General features: G+C 49.0%; 1 protein-coding gene across 1 annotated transcript in view; it reads left to right on the top strand.

Moving 5' to 3' along the window:
- The window catches only part of LOC140210821 (uncharacterized), a 96,287-nt gene that overhangs the window by 46,665 nt on the left and 25,980 nt on the right, over nt 1-23,642 (top strand). Inside the window, exons 16-22 of the mRNA XM_072280087.1 lie at nt 792-888; nt 2,201-2,400; nt 7,562-7,662; nt 13,745-13,852; nt 15,654-15,768; nt 16,954-17,117; nt 22,522-22,672. Of these exons, the coding sequence (XP_072136188.1) occupies nt 792-888; nt 2,201-2,400; nt 7,562-7,662; nt 13,745-13,852; nt 15,654-15,768; nt 16,954-17,117; nt 22,522-22,672 (936 nt within the window). The remainder of the gene's footprint in view (nt 1-791; nt 889-2,200; nt 2,401-7,561; nt 7,663-13,744; nt 13,853-15,653; nt 15,769-16,953; nt 17,118-22,521; nt 22,673-23,642) is intronic.

The following is a 23,642-nucleotide window of genomic DNA, read 5'->3' as shown; positions in this document are numbered from 1 at the left end:
TGATCAGAGAAATTCCAGATGAACGGAGACCCATCCTATGGATTGGTGAGCTCCCAGGTTATCCCTGTGTTTGGATGATGGAGAAGATTTAGATTTAGCCTGACGGTTCCAGTGCTGGTTGGAACTGAGCTTCCTGGTCTAACCTCTTCTGGCTGTCAGTTCCACACCTCTACCAGGCACAGTCAATTATTTTCTCCATAATTCATCATTCAAGCAGCTCCATCAGTCTCCAGCCCAGGAGCATCAGTCTCCAGCCCAGGAGCATCAGTCTCCAGCCCAGGAGCATCAGTCTCCAGCCCAGGAGCATCAATCTCCACCCCAGGTCCATCGGTCTCCACCCCAGGTCCATCGGTCTCCAGCCCAGATCCATCGGTCTCCAGCCCAGATCCATCTGTCTCCAGCTCAGGAGCATCAGTCTCCACCCCAGGAGCATCAATCTCCAGCCCAGGTCCATCGGTCTCCAGCCCAGGTCCATCGGTCTCCACCCCAGATCCATCTGTCTCCAGCTCAGGAGCATCAGTCTCCACCCCAGGAGCATCGGTCTCCACCCCAGGTCCATCGGTCTCCAGCCCAGATCCATCAGTCTCCACCCCAGCTCCATCTGTCTCCACCTCTATCCCTCTATCCGGATCACAGCACACTGTCCAGGTCAGACCAGTCCCTACCTCTATCCCTCTATCTGGATTACAGCACACTGTTCCGGTTAGATCAATCTCCACCTCTATCCAGCTGAAGCTCACCTTTATTCTTCTCTTTACAAGGTGAAAACCCCTTTCTCTCTTTTGATTCAGAGGAGGCCTGTGAGTTGGGCGAGAGTCGGGGGACCCATCCGACGGGCAAGGTGTTTACTGACGGTTGCCCCAAGCAGAGTATCTTCCTGAGTTGTAGGTGAGTCTAACCACATGTGGTGGTGCTGGTGGCTACTCTAAACTGTCCCTTCAGACCAGGCTATGTGGCAGATACATCCTGAAATACTGCAGGGATGGAGAACAGTTCCCAACAAGCACAAGTAGTGGTTAGGAGAGGAGACCAGAAGCTTGGTCAGAGAGGGAGGTTTTTAAAGAGTCGATAAAACATATGGGGTAAGTCCAGAGGATGGTGCAAAGGTTCTTGTCTTGGAGTTTGGGATCAGGATCAGAATTAGAATCAGGATCAAGATACTTTATACTTTATACTTTATTGTCGCCAAACAATTGATACTAGAACGTACAATCATCACAGCGATATTTGATTCTGTGCTTCCCGCTCCCTGGATTACAAATATTAAATATTAAAAATAGTAAAAATGAGTAAATATTAAAAATTTAAATTATAACTCATAAATAGAAAATAGAAAAATGGAAAGAACAATGCACACATGTAGACAACAGCGCACGTGCAGACAACAGATCAATACATAGTGCTAAGTGTGGGTGGGGGGGTTCATTGCTCTAAAAGAAATAGATCCATACATTACAGTGTTCGGTGTCCACTCAGAAATCGGATGGCAGAGGGGAAGAAACTGTTCCTGAATTGCTGAGTGTGTGTCTTCAGGCTCCTGTACCTCCTTCCTGATGGTGGCAGTGAGTTTTGACCCACTTAGGGATCACAAATATGCTTGATAGGTATGACAGCTGACTGCTAAGAGCCTCTTAAATGTTGTCGCTAATGTATCTGCCTCTACTACCGTCCCTGGCAGAGTGTTCCACGTACCCACCACTCTGTGTAAAAAAAACTACCTCTGACGTCACCCTGTACTTCCCTCCAATTACCTTAAAATTATGCCCTCTTCTATTTGCCTTTTCTGTCCTCAGGAAAAGTTTCTGGCCATCCACTCAATATTTGGATCTCATCATTTTATTCCCCCCTACGTCACTTCTCATCCTCTGTCACTCCAAAGGGAAAGTCCCTCGCTCGCTCAACCTTTTAAGTTTTTATAAATGTCGACCGTTTATTCCTTTCCTTTCCATAGATGCTGCCTGACCTGCTGAGTTTTCCCAGCATTCTCTGCATGCATCTTTTTTATATATCTTTTAAACAGCTGGTCAAACATTTCCACGTTAATTTTCAGGTATGAAGTTAAGAGTTTTGAGTAGTGATCGAAGTCTGATGTTACCAATGCTCGCTGCTTGTCGAACTCATCAGTGTTGTGGGGGGAACAGATTCCAGTGCTTTTGCTTTTGCTATGATAACCCGGGCTGTCCCTCGGTTGATATTGCAGTGGAGAGGAGGTGCTGAAGATCTGGGATGTTCAGGGGTATCTGCTGACTGAGGTTATCCTGGATCACACCCTTACCTACGCCATCTTCCTGAACAACCAGGCCGATGTACTGATGGGCTTCAAGAACCACCTCTTCCTCATCCCTCACCAGAAGATGCTTCCTGACCTCACAGAGACCACATCCGTCATTTCATCTCAAGGTGTGTAGCCTCACGTCAACTGACTCGAGGTTGTAGCCAATACAGTAGGAAGGCTTGATTGATGAACTGTGGTGTAGAGAAAGGGGTGGGAGAGATGAGACCTGGAACTGGCTACAGGAAAAAGATTCAGATTCAGAGTTATTTATCATGTGTACATTGTTGAATTGTGTCGTGTGTGTTAACAACTAACATATCCTAAGGATGTGCTGGGGGCAGCCCGCAAGTGTTGCCACACATTCCGGTACCAATATACCATGCTCACAATGTTCAGCCGAACAAAAAACACGAGTGACAAAACAACAATGTAACTGGCCCTCGTGACTCCGACTCTCAGGGACATCCAAAAGCACTGAACTGGGACAGCCCAGCACCCCGGGATGTCCACTGACCTGGGACAGCCCAGTATCCCGGGATGTCCACTGACCTGGGACAGCCCAGTATCCCGGGATGTCAACTGACCTGGGACAGCCCAGTATCCCGGGATGTCCACTGACCTGGGACAGCCCAGTATCCCAGGATGTCCACTGACCTGGGAGAGCCCAGCACCCCAGCATGTCCACTGACCTGGGACAGCCCAGTATCCCAGGATGTCCACTGACCTGGGACAGCCCAGCATCCCAGGATGTCCTTCATCACTTGTCCACATTCAGAGCAGTGCAGATACTAGTGGCTGGGGTGAAGGTTGATTTAATGTGGGTTCATTCGTTCTTTATGTGCCGTGTCGTAGGATGTGGGCAATCATGGTCTTTGCACGACCATGATTGCTCTTGGGAAATCTTTCAACAGAAATGGTTTGCCTTTGCCTTCTTCTGGGCAGTGTCTTTACAAGATGGGTGACCCCAGCCATTATCAATGTTCTTCAGAGATTGTCTGTCTGGCGTCAGTGGTCACATAACAAGTTCTTGTGATATGCACCAGCTGCTCATACAACCATCCACCCCCTGCTCTCATGGCTTCACGTGACCCTGATCGGGGGGCTAAGCAGGTGCTACACCTTGCCCAAGGGCAACTTGCAGGCTAGCAGAGGGAAGGAGCACCTTACACCTCCTTTGGTAGAGGTATATTTCCATCCCTCCAAACCCTTAGTGTGAGTGCACAAGTCCAAAAGATGTGGGTCATAGAGTCATAGACCTCTGCAGTGTGGAAACAGATCCTTTGGCTCAGCTCAACTGTGTCTGACTAAGCTGGTCCGGTTTGCCTGTGTTTGGCCCATATCCCTTTAAAGCTTTCCTTGTAGCACATGCTCTCTAACTCAGGCAGCTTCCTGGTGAACCTCTACTGCACCCTCTGCAAAGTCTCCACATGACCAGGTAAAGCCCTCTCTTGCTGTCACAGGAATTGAGTATAAGAGCAAAGAGGTCCTTTTGCAGTTGTACAGGGCCCTGGTGAGACCACACTGGAGTATTGTGTGCAGTTTTGGTCTCCAAATTTGAGGAAGGACATTCTAGCTATTGAGGGAGTGCAGCGTAGGTTCACAAGGTTAATTCCCGGGATGGCGGGACTGTCATATGTTGAAAGATTGGAGTGACTGGGGTTGTATACACTGGAATTTAGAAGGATGAGAGGGGATCTGATTGAAACATATAAGATTATTAAGCAATTGGACACGCTAGAGGTAGGAAACATGTTCCCGATGTTGGGGGAGTCCAGAACCAGAGGCAACAGTTTAAGAATAAGGGGTAGGCCATTTAGAACGGAGTTAAGGAAAAACTTTTTCACACAGAGGGTTGTGGTTCTGTGGAATGCTCTGCCTCAGAAGGCAGTGGAGGCCAATTCTCTGGATTCTTTCAAAAAAGAGTTGGATAGAGCTCTTAAGGATAGTGGAGTGAAGGGATATGGGGAGAAGGCAGGAAAAGGGTACTGATTGTGGATGATCAGCCATGATCACAGTGGATGGTGGTGCTGGCTCAAAGGGCTGAATGGCCTACTCCTGCACCTATTGTCTGTTGAAAGCAGCATCCGCCATCCAGGCCATGATCTCTTCTCACTGCTGCCATTGGGCAGTAGGTACAGGAGCTTCAGGTTCCACACCACCAGGTTCAGGAACAGTTATTACCCCTCAACCATCAGGACCCACACCACCAGGTTCAGGAACAGTTATTACCCCTCAACCATCAGGCTCTTGAACCGGTGTGGGTAACTTCACTCACCACAACACTGAACTAATTCCACAACCTACAGATGCACTTTCAAAGTTCAAAGTTAAATTTATTATCAAGATACATATATAACAGCATGTACACTCTGAGATTCATTTTCTTGTGGGCATTCACAGTAAGTCCAAGAAACATAATAGAATCAATGACAGACCGCACCCAACAGGATGGACAAACAACAATAGTGCAAAAGACAACAAACTGAGAAAATACAAATGGAAAAAAAGAAATAATAATAATAATAATAATAAATTAAGGAGGTAATAAATTTAGGACACCAAGGAGCTGGTGGTAGACCTGAGGAGAGCTAAGGTGCCGGTGACCCCTGTTTCCATCCAGGGGGTCAGTGTGGACATGGTGGAGGATTACAAGTACCTGGGGATACGAATTGACAATAAACTGGACTGATCAAATAACACTGAGGCTGTCTACAAGAAGGGTCAGAGCTGTCTCTATTTCCTGAGGAGACTGAGGTCCTTTAACATCTGCCGGACGATGCTGAGGATGTTCTATGAGTCTGTGGTGGCCAGTGCTATCATGTTTGCTGTTGTGTGCTGGGGCAGCAGGCTGAGGGTAGCAGACACCAACAGAATCAACAAACTCACTCGTAAGGCCAGTGATGTTGTGGGGATGGAACTGGACTCTCTGACAGTGGTGTCTGAAAAGAGGATGCTGTCTAAGTTGCATGCCATCTTGGTCAATGTCTCCCATCCACTACATAATGTACTGGTTGGGCACAGGAGTACTTTCAGCCAGAGACTCACTCCACCGAGATGCAACACAGAGCGTCATAGGAAGTCATTCTTGCCCGTGGCCATCAAATTTTACAACTCCTCCCTTGGAGGGTCAGACACCCTGAGCCAATAGGCTGGTCCTGGACTTATTTCATAATTTACTGGCATAATTTACATATTACTATTTAACTATTTATGGTTCTATTACTATGTATTATTTATGGCGCAACTGTAATGAAAACCAATTTCCCCTGGGATCAATAAAGTATGACTATGACTAAATAAATAAGCAATAAATATCGAGAATCTGAGACGAAGGGTCCTTGAAAGTGAGTCCATAGCTTGTGGTAACAGCTCAGCGAAGGGGTGAATGAAGTTATTATCTCTGGTTCAGGAGCCTGATGGTTGAGGGGGTAATAACTTTTCCTGAAGCTGGTGGTGTGAGTCCTGAGATTCCTGTACTTCCTTCCTGTTGCCAGCAGCGAGAAGAGAGCATGTCCTCGATAGTGGGGGTCCTTGACGATGGATGCTGCTTTCCTATGACAACGCTCCTTGCAGATGTACTTAATGGTGGGGAGGGCTTTACTTGTGATGGACTGGACTGTGTCCACTACCCTTAGTAGGGTTTTCTGTTCATAGGCATTGGTGTTTCTCAAAGACTCTTTATAGCTCTCGTTCTCATTATCTATCTATTTATCTATCTGTTATTTATTTATTTTATTTGTATTTGTACGTTTGTCTTTTTCTCATTGGTTGTTTGTCAGTCTCTGTGTGTAGTTTTTCATGATTCTATTGTATTTCTTTGTTCTACTGTGAGTGCCTGCAAGAAAATGAATCTCCGGGTGAATATGGTGACATATACTGCACATACTTTGACATTAAAATTTCCTTGAAATTTGAAGGACTTTCACAAAGGCCTCACTACTGTCCGCATCAATAATGTTAATCACCCAATCGTCATGGTTACCGCCTGAGGTGCCATGGGCTTTGGCATGTCTGGGGGTTACCGTCATGGGAGGACTGTTCATGTTCCATGTGGGCTAACTTTCTTGGTCTTATTCAACTCTCTGTGAAAGTTGTTCCTCAAGGTTCCCTCTTCTCCTCACATGCATGATGACATTCTGCCTGATTTCCAGCCAGATTTATTAGCGGTGAGCTTCTGCTGTGGATTTCTCGATTTGAACCTCATTCTTGAATCTCACCCCCCCTCCACCTATTTCACTCTCAGCAAGTGTCTTTCTACCCAGTAGGGAGGGTCTCTGTTCTTCTTCTTCTTGTTTTACGGCAGTTGGCACCCAGCTTAGTGGTGCATTACCACCACGAGTCTCTGCTGTAAAAGACGAGATGTAAGAACTGGGGTGCACAGGAATCTCAGCTGGGAATTTGAAGTGTTGTGGGAGGTGGGAAGGACCAGGAGGAGGTAGGTATTCCTTTCGGTCGCAGATTCCTGGTGTTGGATCTGGTCCGGAGGGCAGTATGGCAGCATGGTGGTTAGCACAACGCTTTATAGTGCCAGCAATCATTGAGGGGGTTCAATTCCCTGCCGCTGGCCATGAGGAGTTTGTACGTTCTCCCCGTGACCATGTGGGTTTCCTCCGGGTGCTCCCGTTTCCTCCCACAGTCCAAAGACATACCAGTTGGTAGGGTAAATGGTCATTGCAAATTGTCCTGTGATTAGATGAGGGTTAAATAGGAGTTACTGGGTGGTGTGGCTCGAAGGCGTACTTCAACAGATAAATAAATTAATTCCCGCTGCTGTCCATAAGGAGTTTGTACGTTCTCCCCATGACTGTGCTGGTTTCCTCTGGGTGCTCTGGGTTCCTCCCACATTCCAAAGGCGTATGGGTCAGGAATGCTGTGTTGGATCGGGAATGCTGTGTTGGCACTGGAATGCTGTGTTGGCACTGGAATGCTATGTTGGGTCAGGAATGCTATGTTGGGACTGGAATGCTGTGTTGGGTCAGGAATGCTATGTTGGGTCAGGAATGCTGTGTTGGGTCAGGAATGCTATGTTGGCACTGGAAGCGTGGCGACACTTGCGGGCTGCCCCCATGGCACTTCTTCAGACTGTGTTGGTCTTTAATGCATGGGACACATTTCCTGATATGATTCGATGTGCATATGACAAATGAAGCTAATTTTCACACAAGCAGGTGCTGGAAAATCCAGACGATCACATCACAATGCTGGAGCTTGTCTTTATCTTTGGAGTATGGACTAAGTCAGAGAGGCGCCGGTGACCACTCACCTGTTCTCTGCCTGTTCCTTTAGCTCCAGAATCAGATATTTACGAGGACCCAGCCGTTAAATATGAGGACGTGCGGATTGATCAACAAGAGACAGAGGTCCACTTGGATATGGATTCCTATTTGGTATGTCGCAATGCCCCGAGACTTTGTAGTTTATCCTCCAGCCTCTAAACCCACAGAGATGATGTGGATACTAAGACTGGTTCCATCCTGGTTCTGTGGAAAGCTGGGAATATGTTTTACAAATTAATGCCAGCCCACAGAAAAGAGTTCAACATTGTGGCGGGAGTCACACAAAGGACGGAGAGTTTACACTGGGGGACGAGGTGGGTCTCACCTCAGTTCATCTGCTTGAAGTGTGCGATGGAGCGATATGGAGTCGCTAACCGACGATATCCCTCCACTGGGAAGTGTGTGATGTAATGGTGTAGAGGGAGTTTCACTTCATGTCTGACCCCGGGAGTGTGTGATGGGACAGTGTGGAGGGAGCTTCACTCTGTGTCTGACCCCGGGAGTGTGTGATGGGACGGTGTGGAGGGAGTTTCACTCTGTGTCTGACCCTGGGAGTGTGTGATGGGACGGTGTGGAGGGAGTTTCACTCTGTGTCTGACCCTGGGAGTGTGTGGTGGGACGGTGTGGAGGGAGATTCACTCTGTGTCTGACCCCGGGAGTGTGTGATGGGACGGTGTGGAGGGAGCTTCACTCTGTGTCTGACCCCGGGAGTGTGGGATGGGACGGTGTGGAGGGAGTTTCACTCTGTGTCTGACCCCGGGAGTGTGTGATAGGACAGTGTGGAGGGAATTTCATCTGTGTTTGACTTTTTTAAAAATCCAAAATAGCTTTATTACAATTCAGTGCTATATATACAAACCAGTGACTAACACAATAACTTCACTACAAATAGACAATGCACGTTAAACTAAAATGTTCCCATCTCTGTCAGTGATGGCAATAACTCCCCGCAGAGCCCAACGGTCACGGAACGCCTCTAATGTCGCCGTGGACAGCGCGTGTTTATTTTCAATATTCACCCAGGCACGAACATACTCCTTAAACATTGCCAGGCAGTCTGCCTGGGGAGATCCTCCCGCCACCCGTTTCCAAGACCCTCGGATGGCTGTTTTCGCCAGCCCCAGGAGCAAGTTGATAAGGACATCCTCATCCCTCCGTGCCCCCCTCCTTACTGGATGACCATATATAAATAGGGTGGGGCTAAAATGCAACCAGAAGGGGAGAAGCAGCTCACGCAGGTACGCAAAAAGGGGCTGCAGCCTCGCACGCCCCATGTACATATGGTACACGGTCTCCTCCAGCCCGCAGTAGCGAAATGCGGCTGGGAGATCCGTGTACAAACTAAAGAACTTATTGCAGAGCACCGCTCTATGCAGCACACCCCACCCCAGATCCCCAATGTGCATGGGAAGAACATCCCGTAAAGGGACTTCCATTGGGGACCCACCTCACCTCCAGGTGGAAAGACAGACCGCCATGGCATCCCTGAACGGGATTGTGGGTGTCGAGAAGAGACGGCTTAAGTTGTGTGGACTCGGCTCCCGGGTAAGGCTGCGGGGCCTGGGCCCGACGAGTAGCTCAGCCTGAGTCGCTCCGCACACCTGAGCCGCACCTACATCGTTGAGGCAGGGCAAGGGTCGGCCAGGACTCCGCCCTCTGCCAGAGGAGGGGATTCCCGGCCTGAGGCAACCATGTTCCAGACTCTCAGTAGGTCCTGATGGAAGCTGGGCAGACTCCACAAAGCAGTGCGGCTGAGGCCCCCCCCCCCGGTGAACTCCCTGCCACCTCCCCAACGAGCAGAAGAAGGGTGAACCACGGTCCAAATCCTGCAGCATTTGGATCCCTGACCTCACGTACGCACCTTACGACTGCTGGAGATGCAGATTTCTCAGTGCGTCCTTCTTCTCCATAGCTGTCGGACCGAGGCGGGACTCCAGGTCAAGCAACGCTCTCTCAAGCCACTTAATCTCAGAGCCCCGCCTCTTTGACGATCTCCTAATGTACTCCCGACGTAAAAACCGGATGTGGGTTTTACCCCCATCCCACCACAGCCGGAGGGAGCAGAACTCTCTCCGTCTCTCTCTCCAGGTGACCCAGAACGCCCGGAATCTGCTGTCCTCCAGCAGCTGGTTGTTAAAATGCCAATACCCAGATCCCACCCGAGGGTGCAGAGGAGTAAATTCCATTCACACAAGGTGATGGTCCGAGCACGGCTCTGGCCGCATGGAGGACGCCTACACGCGGGAGCCGTAAGCCTGAGAGACATACGGGCGGTCTATGCGGGAACCTCCCTCTCTAGACCTTCTCGAGAAGGCGCTAGAGCCGGGGTGAAGATTCCGCCAGCTGTCCACCAAGTCAAAGGAGCCGACTAGCTCCTTTAACTTTTTTGCCGATGCTGGGTCGCGTTGGAGGCCCGAGCGGTCCTCCGCCTCGAGGGTACAGTTGAAGTCTCCCCCGAGGATGACGCAGTCCCCAGGATCGATGGAGCTCAGCAGGGTGGACAGCTGACAGAATAGGCGCGTCTGCATCACACCGCGCATGGGAGCATACACATTGATAAAATGCAGAGGTACACCATCCAGGCGCACGGCTAGGTGGAGCGGACGGCCGGGCACGACATCCTGGACTCTTACGATTTCTGGCTGGAAGGTCGGGGCCAACAAGATCGCCACCCCGCTAGAGTTGGAGCTGAGGTGGCTCATGTAGACCCCGCCCTGCCACTCCAGCAGCCAAGCGGACTCGTCCCCCGGGATGGTATGGGTTTCTTGCAGGAAACTCACCGCATATCTCCCATCCCTGAGGACTGAGAGATTGTTAAACCTACAGAGAGAACCCCTGCTTCCATTTACATTTAGACTAGCTATGGTGAGCGTCATGTCGGGAGCACACGAGGCCTCAGCACCAGTACCCTTCCCGGTGAGAGCGGAGGTGCCCCCAACCACACTTTCCTGACAAAAGACAAGAATGCTCTTTGCTTTCCGGGCCCGGGTGGTGCCAACGAACTGGCCTCGGCATGCTGGACCAGCGCAGCAAGGCTAGTTTCGGCCGACGCTTTGCACCCTCGGAGGTGAGAATGAAATCTCTCATTTCCTCCACAGGTATCAATGGGGATTTCTCAGGAGGGGTGAGGATGTCCATTGTCTCACTATCAAAGGAGTCTCCCTCCAACCCCTCGCTACAAATAGGTCCCCCACCTTCCTCCCCGTGTGTTCTAATAGACAGCTCCACTTGTGACCCACACTGCGCAGCGGGTACCTCACTCATACCTGCCCGCTCCACCGTCGCATCAGCCTTATCCACAGTTACGACAATGGAGGGATAATCCCCAGGAACTCCCTCCGAGCTATTAGTTGATGGGGTGGGCATGCAGAGTACATTACCCCCCTCCCCAGGAGACAGGTATGAGGGGGACCCCAGCATCTCCGGTCTTAGGGATCCACCAGCAGCCTGATGCTGAGAGTGAGAGAGCTTGCTCTCCTCTCCGCTGCCATTATTTGATACACTTGCCTCCAGGGAGGCACTGACTACCAAGTCCTGGGTGGAGGGCTCCAGGGCTGTCTCAGTTGCACAAACAGGGCTAACACTACCTTTCTGCACAAACACTCCACCTACCGCAGGACTGGTAGCTGCCGGGTATTCAGGGTTAGAACCAACCTCCACCCGGATTCCCACCCCTTCCTGAGATTCCCCCGCATCTACATTCCTTGCCCTCTTTGGAGACATTCCCTTCTCCTCTTCACGCCGGGGGGGGGGGCACACAGGTGCAGGATTCACCGATACGGCGGCACTCTCCGCTTCCATCGCCCCGTCCAACCGTGCACTTCCCCGAGTCTCCCGCTCCACTGCAGGTGGGCGTGAGCTCTGCGTTCTCGGCGGCCGACTTCTTTGGGTGTTTGGATTTCTTCTTCGCTTTATAGCAGTTAACCCTGACCCAGGCGGGCTAGATGGAGAATCAGGACCTTGTTAGGGATGAAAGGCTTGACCTGACCGAGGACGATTCGTTGCGTGGGAGTTGTCACCAGCTCCATCTGCAAAAAGATGTTTTCCACTGTGATCCCCTTACTGAGAGCCCGGTGCACTAACTCATCATTCCCCAGATAAAACACTGCCTTCCCGAACTCTTTCTTGGTGGCCAAAATTCCGCCTTTCCCAACCAAGTCCTCCGTGGCCTCTGCACATTGTTACAGAGTTATTCCAGGACGCAAAATGCATTGCACCCCGCGTTTATCTCCCACCGACCGAAACAGGGCATTGGCCAAGGCTGGAAAGGCAGCCGCCTTTGCATAACTCCCCGAAGGCCTGAGACTCCTTGGAGACCGGTCCGGCATGCTGGCACTATGTCCGAGGTGAGAAATACACGGCTGTGCCGGTTATAAAGGCCTGGAGCGAGTAGGGTAACTGGACGGAAAAGTTTGTACTCGACAGTACCTTGTTGGCTCGGCGCCAGCAATTCCAACGCCAGGAAAGGCTCCGTCGGTCCTGAAGAACTCCCAGGCCGTGAGAGGTCGAGAGGTCTCAAAAGATGCTCGGGCTCCAACACGGAATGAGAATCACGACGATAAAGGAGGAGGGACGTTGCTACGATGTTAGTAGGGGAACAACAGCGTCTGCCTCCGGTTTTTGGAGCGGAACGGCTTCCTGGCGAGTTGCCAGCGGCCGCAGCTTGGAGTTACGCAGTTAGCAGCCGCCAACAAACCCAGTCCAAACTGGCAGAAAAACTCCAAACGCAGCATCCACACTGAAACAGCCACTCACTCACATGTCCAAGAGACATTGTGTGATGGGACAGTGTGGAGGGAGTTTCACTCTGTGTCTGACCCCGTGAGTGTGTGATAGGACGGTGTGGAGGGAGTTTCACTCTGTGTCTGACCCCAGGAGTGTGTGATGGGACGGTGTGGAGGGAACTTCACTCTGTGTCTGACCCCAGGAGTGTGTGATGGGACAGTGTGGAGGGAGCTTCACTCTCTGTCTGACCCCAGGAGTGTGTGATGGGACGGTGTGGAGGGAGCTTCACTCTGTGTCTGACCCCGGGAGTGTGTGATGGCACGGTGTGGAGGGAGATTCACTCTATCTGACCCCGGGAGTGTGGGATGGGACAGTGTGGAGGGAGCTTCACTCTGTGTCTGACCCCGGGAGTGTGTGATGGGACAGTGTGGAGGGAGTTTCACTCTGTGTCTGACCCGTGGAGGTTCCCCTTATAAATTTCACCTTTCACCCTTGACCTGGAGTTCTAGTTTCATCCAACTGCAGTGGAAACTGTGTGTTTGAATTTATCGTACCGATACCCTTTATAACGTCATATACCTCTGTCAAATCCCTTATGCTGCAGGGAATGAAGTCCGAACCAATTCAACCTTTCTCTACAAGGCTGAATAGGTTATACTTTAAGGTTCAAAGTCTGCTGTCATCTGACTGTACACATATGCAACCAAACAAAACAATGTTCACCCACAAAACATGTATGGTACACAGTACATAAACCAAAATATCACCATAAATCAAATATAATTCAAAATGCATGTAAGTGCGCGGCAAACAGCTCGCTGTCCTAGTGACCAGACCTCAGTGGTGGCAGGGTATTCATTAGTCCCACCCCTGGGGGTCGAAGCTGTTACCCAGTCTGGCCGTCCTGGTCCTGATGCTCCTGTACCTCCTCCCTGATGGAAGTACTAACAGCCCATTATGCCGCTGGGGTTTTGGGCAGCAATGAAGGTCCTGACAGTAGTGGGTCACAGATATTATGGGATGGGTAGCAGGGATCCTCAGCAAGACTTCATCTACACTGCTCCTGGTAAATGTCAAAAATGGGGTGGGTTGGAGACCCCTGTGATCTTCTTTTTGCTGTCCTTTGTAGGTTCTTGTGGTCTGATGCGTCGCAGCTTCCAGGCCACGCAATGATGCGGCTAGAGACGACACTCGATGGCGCTGCTGTAGAAACTGATTAGAATGGGTGGTGGGGGGACGGGGAACCTTGCAGGTCTCGATCTCCTCAGAAAGTGAAGACACCGCTGTGCCTTCCTGAATAATGAGGAGGTGTTGTGGGTCCAGGACACATCATCCATTTTGTGCACACCAAACAACCTTATAGGGCGGTTAAGGTGTAAGCTACTCAACTTCGTGGGGAGGGAGCGGTTGGATCTTTGGCTGGGAAGATTGGTTGTTTGCTGACCCGTGGCCTGGTTTGATCTTTCAGGCACCCTTCCAGGACAGAGATTCACTGCTGGGTGTGGGGAAGGCAGGCGCCGCCTTAGTGATCTGCTCGAGTGCAGAAGCGGGAAAGACTGCAAGTACACAGCTTTCTGTAAGTCTGACACAGATCGCAGCTGCGAGAGGATTTGCCTCAGGCACCGAACAGACTTCACAAAACAGACTGCGGTGATCAGAATGCATTTTACCGTCCGTGCCTCAGTAACGTACTGAGGGGGAGGGTCACACTGTGGGGAAGGGTGGTACTGAGGGAGGGTCACACTGTGGGAGGGGTGGTACTGAGGGAGGGTCACACTGTGGGAAGGGTGGTACTGAGGGAGAGTCACACTGTGGGAGGTGTGGTACCGAGGGAGGGTCACACTGTGGGGAGGGGTGGTACTGAGGGAGGGTCACACTGTGGGGGGGGGTACTGAGGGAGAGTCACACTGAGGGAGGGGTGGTACTGAGGGAAGGTCACACTGTTGGGGTACTGAGGGAGGGTCACACTGTGGGAGGGGTGGTACTGAGGGAAGGTCACACTGTTGGGGTACTGAGGGAGGGTCACACTGTGGGAGGGGTGGTACCGAGGGAGGGTCACACTGTGGGAGGGGTGGTACCGAGGGAGGGTCACACTGTGGGAGGGGCGGTACCGAGGGAGAGTCACACTGTGGGAGTTCCTTCATATCCTCCCTGTCAACCTGTGTAGCCAGTTTCCTGGAGCTATGGACTTGGACTCGTTCTGCATATACACACTGTTAGGGGTCCTGCCATTAATTATAGCGTACATTTGCATTTGATTTCTCAAAATATTTTAAATATGAGCTTTATTGTTGTGTTCCGTTCTGGTCACCTCCCTGCAGGAAGGATGTGGATACTATAGAGAGAGTACAGAGGAGATTTACAACGATGTTGCCTGGATTGGGGAGCATGCCTTGTGAGAATACTGTAGGTTGAGTGAACTTGGCCTTTCCTCCCTGGAGCGATGGAGGATGAGAGGTGACCTGATAGAGGTGTATAAGATGATTAAAAGGCATTGATCATGTGGATAGCCAGAGGCTTTTTCCCAGGGCTGAAATGGCTAACACAAAAAGGCATCGTTTTGGAAGTAGGTACAAGGGAGATGTTGGAGGTGAGCTTTTCACAGAGAGTGGTGGGTGTGTGGAATGCATTGCGGATGAAAGTGGTAGAGGCTGATACAATAATAGAGACGCTTCGATAGGTACATGGAGCTTAGAAAAACAGAGGGCTATGCTGTAGGGAAATTCTAGGCAACTTCTAGAGTAGGTTACATGGTCAGCACAACATTGTGGGCCGAAGGGCCTGTAATGTGCTGTAGATTTCTATGTTTCTATTTGTCACATTACATTGAAATGTGTCATTTGTGTTAACAATCAAGACTCTGAGGATGTGCTGGGGGCAGCCCATAAGTGTCACCACGCTTCTGGTGCTAAGATAGCATGTCCATGTCTTACGAACCCTAACCCATGTTAATGTGGGGGGGGGGGACCGGAATGCCTGGATACCCCCTCAACCATCAGCTCCTGAACCGGTGTGAATAACTTCACTCACCACAACTCTGAACTGATCGCACAACCGACAGACTCACTCTCGAGCGATCGACACCTTAGTATTTTTTATATTATTTGCATGAACTGTCTTCTTTTGTTGATTGTTTATCAGTCTTTATTATTTATCATTTTTCATAAATTCCATTGTAGTTATTGTTGTCAGAATGCCTGCAAGACAACAATTCTCAGGGTTGTATATGGTGACAGACACAGTATGTACGTTGACAATAAATTTACTTTCAACTTGCAAACCCATGTGGTTGTGGGGCGAAACTACAAACTTCTTACTGGCAAGACACTAAATCAACAGCATGAACTCTACTAAAGGTTAACCTCGTTGCGTTTCAGATGATAAGTGATAATCAGACAGTCACTTTGACCCCAGAAGGTTCTCTCGTCAGTTCACTGCAGACTGTGGATCAAGAGAGCACAGATTCCCTGCAGACAAAGGTGGATGAGAAAGGTAGATGTGCCGTCCTCTCTTGCATGTTTCCCTGACTGTCAGGAGAGCTGGGACCACAATCTCACAGTGTTACCCCATCGTTAGCTAGTGTCGAGGCTCCTCTGCCTGCTCTTGACATCACACTTGTAATGTTCCAGCATGTGGAGTGTGTGATGGGACGGTGTGGAGGGAGATTCACTCTGTGTCTGACCTCGGGAGTGTGTGATGGGACGGTGTGGAGGGAGTTTCACTCTGTGTCTGACCCCGGGAGTGTGTGATGGGACGGTGTGGAGGGAGATTCACTCTGTGTCTGACCCCGGGAGTGTGTGATGGGACGGTGTGGAGGGAGTTTCACTCTGTGTCTGACCCCGGGAGTGTGTGATGGGACGGTGCGGAGGGAGTTTCACTCTGTGTCTGACCCCGGGAGTGTGTGATGGGACGGTGCGGAGGGAGTTTCACTCTGTGTCTGACCCCGGGAGTGTGTGATGGGACGGTGCGGAGGGAGTTTCACTCTGTGTCTGACCCCGGGAGTGTGTGATGGGACGGTGCGGAGGGAGTTTCACTCTGTGTCTGACCCCGGGAGTGTGTGATGGGACAGTGCGGAGGGAGTTTCACTCTGTGTCTGACCCCGGGAGTGTGTGATGGGACGGTGTGGAGGGAGCTTCACTCTGTGTCTGACCCCGGGAGTGTGTGATGGGACGGTGCGGAGGGAGCTTCACTCTGTGTCTGACCCCGGGAGTGTGTGATGGGACGGTGCGGAGGGAGCTTCACTCTGTGTCTGACCCCGGAAGTGTGTGATGGGACGGTGCAGAGGGAGCTTCACTCTGTGTCTGACCCCAGGAGTGTGTGATGGGACGGTGCGGAGGGAGCTTCACTCTGTGTCTGACCCGGGAGTGTGTGTGGGAGATGGTGTGGAAGGAGTTTCACTCTGGGAGTGTGTGATGGGACAGTGTGTAGGGAACCACTCTGTGTTGTCTCTGTTCTGGGAGTGTTGGATAATAATACTAATTTGCTTGTCTAATATTTCTCCCTGCCTTGTGGACCTGCTGTCCCCACCCGTGGTCCCGCTGCCCACCCCGTGCTCCCGGTGTCCCCCCTGTGGTCCCGCTGCCCACCCTGTGGTTATGTACAGTATACTGGCGTTTATAAACAATCAGATGGACGGTGATATCTGCTCCTGATCGCATTGTTTACCTCTCTCTCTAGAGTCTGAATCGGCTGTGGAATCTGATGAATCTGCGCAGGAGAATACCTCAGAGGATTTGCTGTTGACGATCTTGCCCCTAAGTTCTTCGATGAGTTTGTTGTCTAGCATCAATGAGAGTGAAGTCAGTGCAGGGGAAGTGCCCAACATGCGCATACTGCTCCAGGTACTCACAGCAAGAGCGCCATTGCACCGACTCTTTACAACACGAAGCAGGAAGAGGCCCTTCAGCCCATCTTGTTTATGCTCAGCACAATATCCCTTCGCTCCACGGGTGGTCACCATTCCTCCATTCCTTACTGTTCGTGTGTCTGCCTGATGACCTCTTAAATTCCATTGTTGTGTCTGACTCTGCCGCCACCCCGGTAACCTGTTCCAGGCAGCCACCAGCCTCTCTGTAAGCAAATTGTTTACAAATCTCCATTAAACTCTCCCACTCTCACCTTAAAATTATTCGGTCATCATGTGCCGTGTTGTATGACGTGGGCGATCATGGTCCGTCCATGACCGTGACTATTCTTGGCAGATTTTTCTACAGAAGTGGTTTGCCATTGCCTTCTTCTGGGCAGTGTCTTTACAAGACGGGTGACCCCACTCATTATCAATATGCTTCAGAGATTGTCTGCCTGGCGTCAGTGGTCGCATAACCAGGACTTGTGATCTGCATTGGCTGCTCATACGACCATCCACCACCTGCTCCCATGGTTTCATGTGACCCTGATCGGGTGGGGCTGGTGGCTGAGCAGGTGCCACACCTTGCCCAAGGGTGACCTGCAGATTCACGATTCACTATTTCGACTCTGACTGTCTATGTCTAGTCTTCTCTTAATCTGATAGATTTTGCACATTTCTCCTTAGCCTCCAACGCTGTGTGAAAAAGCTGCCTCTCAGGTTCCTAAAAAACAATTCCCCTCTCAGTTTAAACCTGTGCCCTCTGATTCTTGATTCCCCGTCCCTGAGGATAAAAGGACTGTGCACACTCACCCTGTTTCTGCCCCTCATGATTTCATTCACCTTTATATATTCTGCTCTCAGTCTCCTACACTCCGCTGAATAAAGTCCGAAAAGGTTCAAATTCCAAAGTTCAAAGTAACGTTTATTACACACATGTCACCACGTACAACCCTGAGATTCTTTTTCCAGCAGCATACTCAGCTAATCTATTGAACACTGACTGTAACAGGACCAATGAATGACAAACTGTGCAAATGCAAATACAAATAAATAGCAATAAATAATGAGAGCATGAAATTACAAGATAAAGAGCCCTTAAAGTGAGACCATCGGCTGTGGAAACACCAGAAATACAATGAGAGTAGTTATGTCCAAGAGCTTGATGGCTGACGGGTAGTAACTGTTCCTGAACCTGGTGGTGCGAGTCCTGCAGCTCTTGTACCTTCTACCTGATGGCAGCAGCGAGGAGAGAGCCTGGCCTGGGTGGTGAGGATCTTTAACGATGGATGCTGCTTTTCTGCTATGTTTCATGTAGTTCAATGGTTGGGCGGGCTTTAGCCTTGATGTACTGGGCCAAATCCACTACCTTTTGTAGGATTTTTCCACTCAAAGGCATTGGTGTTCCGGTAGCAGGCTGTATCGCAGCCAGTCAGCACACTTCCCACCACACAGCTGTAGAAGTTTGCTAAGGTTTTTGATGATGAGCCGAGCCTCCGCAGGCTCCTGAGGAAGTGGAGGTGCTGTCGTGCTTTCTTTGCAATTACATTTGTACGTTGGGTTCAGGACAGGTCCTCTGAGATAGTGAAACCCAGGAATTTAAATTTGCTGACCCTCTCCACCTCTGATCCTACGATGAGAAGGATTGACTGATGGATCTCTGGTTTCCCTCTCCTGAAGTCTACAATCCAAGGCTGTCCAACCTTTCCCTATGACTCAGGTCCTTACACAGACGTCTGTGTAAGTCCTTTCTAGTTTAACAACATTCGTCTTACAAAAGGGCAACCAAAGCTGAACACAATACTCTAAAACTAAACATAGTACTCCAAAATAGCACAGTACTCCAGATCTGAACACGGTACTGTACTCCAAAACAACACAATACTCTAAAACTAAACACAATACTCCAAAACAACACAATATCCCAGATCTGAACACAGTACCAAAAAGTCAGCTGCTTATTCTTTTCCATAGATGCTGCCTGGTCTGCTGAGTTCCTCCAGCATTTTGTGTGTGTTGCTCAGGATTTCTAGAGGATCTGTAGAATTATTCGTGTTTATTTATTAGTACTATCTATCGATCTATCTGTCTGTCTCTCTATCTATCTATTCTATCTGTTAATCTACCTATCTGTCTGTCTGTCCATCCATCTATCTATCTTCAGTCTATCTATCTGTCTGTGTTTGTCTATCTATCCTTTCAGTCTATCCATCTATCTATCTATTGATCTCTGTCTGTCTATATATCTATATATTTATCTATTTCTCTGTCTGTCTTGCTATCTCTCTGTTTATCTATCTGTCTATCTATCTCACTGTCTATCTATCATTTCTATATTTGTTTTTCATTGCTTCTAATGCATTCCCTTATAAGACCATAAGACACAGGAGCAGAATTAGGCCATTTGGCCCATCGAGTCTGCTCCGTCATTCAATCATGGCTGATCCTTTTTTTCTCCTCCTCAGCCTCATTTCCTGGCCTTCTCCCGTAACCTTTGATGCCATGTCCAATCAAGAACCTATCAAGCTGTGCCAATGACCCGGCCTCCACAGCTGCACGTGACAACAAATTCCACAAATTCACCACCCTTTGGCTAAAGAAATTTCTCCCCATCTGTTTTAAATGGACGATCCTCTATGAGGCTGTGCGCTCTTGTCCTAGACTTTCCCACCATGGGAAACATCCTTTCCACATCTACTCTGTCTAGGCCTTTCAAAATTCGAAAGGTTTCAATGAAATCCCCCCTTCAGTCTTCTAAATCCCAATGGGTACAGACCCAGATATCAAACGTTCCTTGTATGATAACCTTTTCATTCCTGGAATCATCCTTGTGAACCTCCTCTGGACCCTCTCCAATGCCAGCACATCTTTTCTAAGATGAGGAGTCCTAAACTGTTCACAATACTCAAGGTGAGGCCCCACCAGTGCCTTATAAAGACTCAACACCACACCCCTGCTCTTGTATTCTAGACCTCTTGAAATGAATGCTAACATTACATTTGCCTTCCTCACCGCTGACTCAGCCTGCACAAGGACTCCCAAGTCCCTTTGCATCTCAGATTTTTGGATTTTATCTCCATTTAGAAAATAGTCTGCACATTTATTTCTACTACCAAAGTGCATGACCATGCATTTTCCAACATTGTATTTCATTTGCCACTCTCTTGCCCATTCTCCTAATCTGTCTAAGTCCTTCTGCAGCCTATCTGTTTCCTCAAAACTACCTGTCCCTCACCAATCTTCAATTCCTCTGCAAATTTGGCAACAAAGCCATCTATTTCATCATCTAAATCATTTATATACAGCATAAAAAGAAGTGGTCCCAACACCAACCCCTGTGGAACACCACTAGTCACTGGCAGCCAACCAGAAAAGAATCCTTTTGTTCCTATTCGCTGCTTTCTTCCAATCAGCCAATGCTCTCATCATGTTAGCAACTATCCTATAATATCACAGACTCTTAACTTGGTAAGCAGCCTCATGTGTGGCACCTCGTCGAAGAGCTTCTGAAAGTTCAAATGTACAACATCCACTACATCCCCTTTATCTATCCTACTTGTAATCTCCTCAAAGAATTCCAACAGGTTTGTCAGGCAGGATTTTCCCTGAAGGGAACCATGCTGACTTTGTCCTATCTTGTTCTGTGTCACCAAGTACTCCATCACCTCGTCCTTAACATTTGTCTCTAACATCTTCCCAACCACTGAGGTCAGGCTAACTGGTCTATAATTTCCTTTCTGCTGTCTTCCTCCTTTCTTAAAGAGTGGAGTAATATTTGAAATTTTCCAGTCCTCTGACACCATGCCAGAGTCCAATGACTTTTGAAAGATCATTTCTAATGTCACCACAATCTCCAACACTACCTCTTTCAGAACCCCAAGGTGCAGTTCCTCTGGTCCGATTGACTCGTGTACTTTTAGCTCTTTCAGCTTTTTGAGCACCTTCTCCCTTGTAACAGTAACTGCACCCATTTCTCTTCCTTCACACACTACAACATCAGGCATACTGCTAGTGTCTTCCACAGTGAAGACTGACTCAAAATACTCATTTAGTTCATCAACCATCTCCTTGTCCCCTGTTATTATTTCTCCTGCCTCATTTTCTAGCGGTTCTATATCCACTCTCATTTCTCTTTTATTTTTAACATACTTGATAAAGCTTTTACTATCCACTTTGATATTATTTGCTAGCTTGCTTTCAAATTTCATCTTTTTCCTTCTAATGATTATTTTAGTTGCTCTCTGTAGGAATTTAAAAACTTCCCAATCCTTTATCTTCCCACTAATTTTTGCTTTGCCATCTGCCCTTTCTTCTGCTTTTACATGAGCTTTGACTTCCCTTGTCAGCCACGGTTGTACTATTTTACCATTTGAGTATTTCTTCATTTTTGGAATACACATCTCCTGCACCTTCCTCATTTTTCCAGAAACTCATGGCATTGCTGCTCTGCTGTCATCCTTGCCGGCAGCTCCTTCCAATTTACTTTGGCCGACTCCTCTCTCATTCCACTGGAATTTCCCTTACTCCACTGAAATACTGCTACATCAGATTTTACTTTCTCCCTATCAAATTTTAAGTCAAATGCAATCATATTGTGATCACTGGTTCCTAAAGGTTCTTTTACCTTAAACTCCCCAATTGCCTCCGGTTCATTACATAAAACCCAATCCAGTATAGCTGATCCCCTATTAGGCTTAATGACAAACTGCTCTAAAAAGCCATCTCTTAGGCATTCAACAAACTCACTCTCTTGAGATCCATTACCAGCCTGATTTCCAAATCGACCTGCATGTTAAAATCTCCCATGAATACCATAACATTGTCATTTTGACTCACCCTTTTCTATTTCCTGTTGTAATCTATGGTCCACATCCCAGCTACTGTAGGGGGGCCTGTGTATAACTGCCATCAGGGTCCTTTTACCCTCGCGGTTTCTTAACTTAACCTGCAAGGATTCAACATCTTTCAGTCTTATGTCAGATCTTTCTACTGATTTGATGCCATTCTTTACCAGCAAAGCCACACCACCCCCTCTGCCGACCTTCCTATCCCTCCGATACAATGTGTAATCCTGGACATTCAGCTCCCAACTACAACCATCCTCCAGCCATGATTCAGTGATGGCTACAACATCATACCTGGTAATCTGTAATAGTGCAACAAGATCACCCACCTTATTCTGCTGTGAATGCCCACAAGAAAATGAATCTCGGGGTTTGATATGGCGACATGTATGTGCTTTGATAATAAATTTACTTTGAACTTCGAAGGGCAGTGAACCATATACCTTCTTCTCCACACTGTCAATTTGTGATTATTTAATTGTATGTAAGCCGTTGAATCATTTGGATTTGTTTCTGCTCTCACCCCCACCCCGCCCCGCCCTGGGAATGTGGCAGCCGCCCACGACTGAAGTCTCCACAGCAGACAGCAGGGCGTCTGAAAGCCTGAGGAAGCAGCTCCACGTCAGCCGGGCTGCCGTGATGATCAACAGGCTGCAGCCGTACGCTGAGCCTAACTTGGCTGACAACGCTGAGGTGATCAGAAGAGGTAGGAGCAGAATTAGGCCATTCAGCCCATCATTTCCTCCCTGCCGTTCCATCGTGTTTGATTTACTATCCCTCTCAACCCCTTCTCCTGTCATCTCCCTGTGACCTTTGATATTCTTACTAATCAAAAACCTATCGAGCTCCATTTTAAATATACCCAATGACTTGTGTCTGACACTGTGATCAGCAGCACTGGGGCTCCACAGGGGACTGTCTTGTCTCCCTTTCTCTTCACCATTTACACCTCGGACTTCAACTACTGCACAGAGTCTGGTCATCTTCAGAAGCTTTCTGATGACTCTGCCATGGTTGGATGCCTCAGCAAGGGAGATGAGGCTGAGAACAGGGCTACGGTAGGAAACTTTGTCACATGGTGTGAGCAGAATTATCTGCAGCTTAATGTGAAAAAGACTAAGGAGCTGGTGGTAGACCTGAGGAGAGCTAAGGCACTGGTGACCTCTGTTTCCATCCAGGGGGTCAGTGTGGACATGGTGGAGGATTACAAATACCTAGGGATACAAATTGACAATAAACTGGACTGGTCAAAGAACACTGAGGCTGTCTACAAGAAGGGTCAGAGCCGTCTCTATTTCCTGAGGAGACTGAGGTCCTTTAACATCTGTCGGATGATGCTGAGGATGTTCTACGAGTCTGTGGTGACCAGTGCTATCATGTTTGCTGTTGTGTGCTGGGGCAGCAGGCTGAGGGTAGCAGACATCAACAGAGTCAACAAACTTATTCGTAAGGCCAGTGATGTTGTGGGGATGGAACTGGACTCTCTCACGGTGGTGTCTGAAAAGAGGATGCTGTTCAAGTTGCATGCCATCTTGGACAATGTCTCCCATCCACTACATAATGTACTGGTTGGGCACAGAAGTACATTCAGCCAGAGACTCATTCCACCGAGATGCAGCACAGAGCGTCATAGGAAGTCATTCCTGCCTGTGGCCATCAAATTTTACAACTCCTCC

Source organism: Mobula birostris, chromosome 16, assembly GCF_030028105.1.
Source record: "Mobula birostris isolate sMobBir1 chromosome 16, sMobBir1.hap1, whole genome shotgun sequence".
Classification (NCBI taxonomy): domain Eukaryota; kingdom Metazoa; phylum Chordata; class Chondrichthyes; order Myliobatiformes; family Myliobatidae; genus Mobula; species Mobula birostris.
This window is presented reverse-complemented; position numbering and strand designations above follow the sequence as displayed.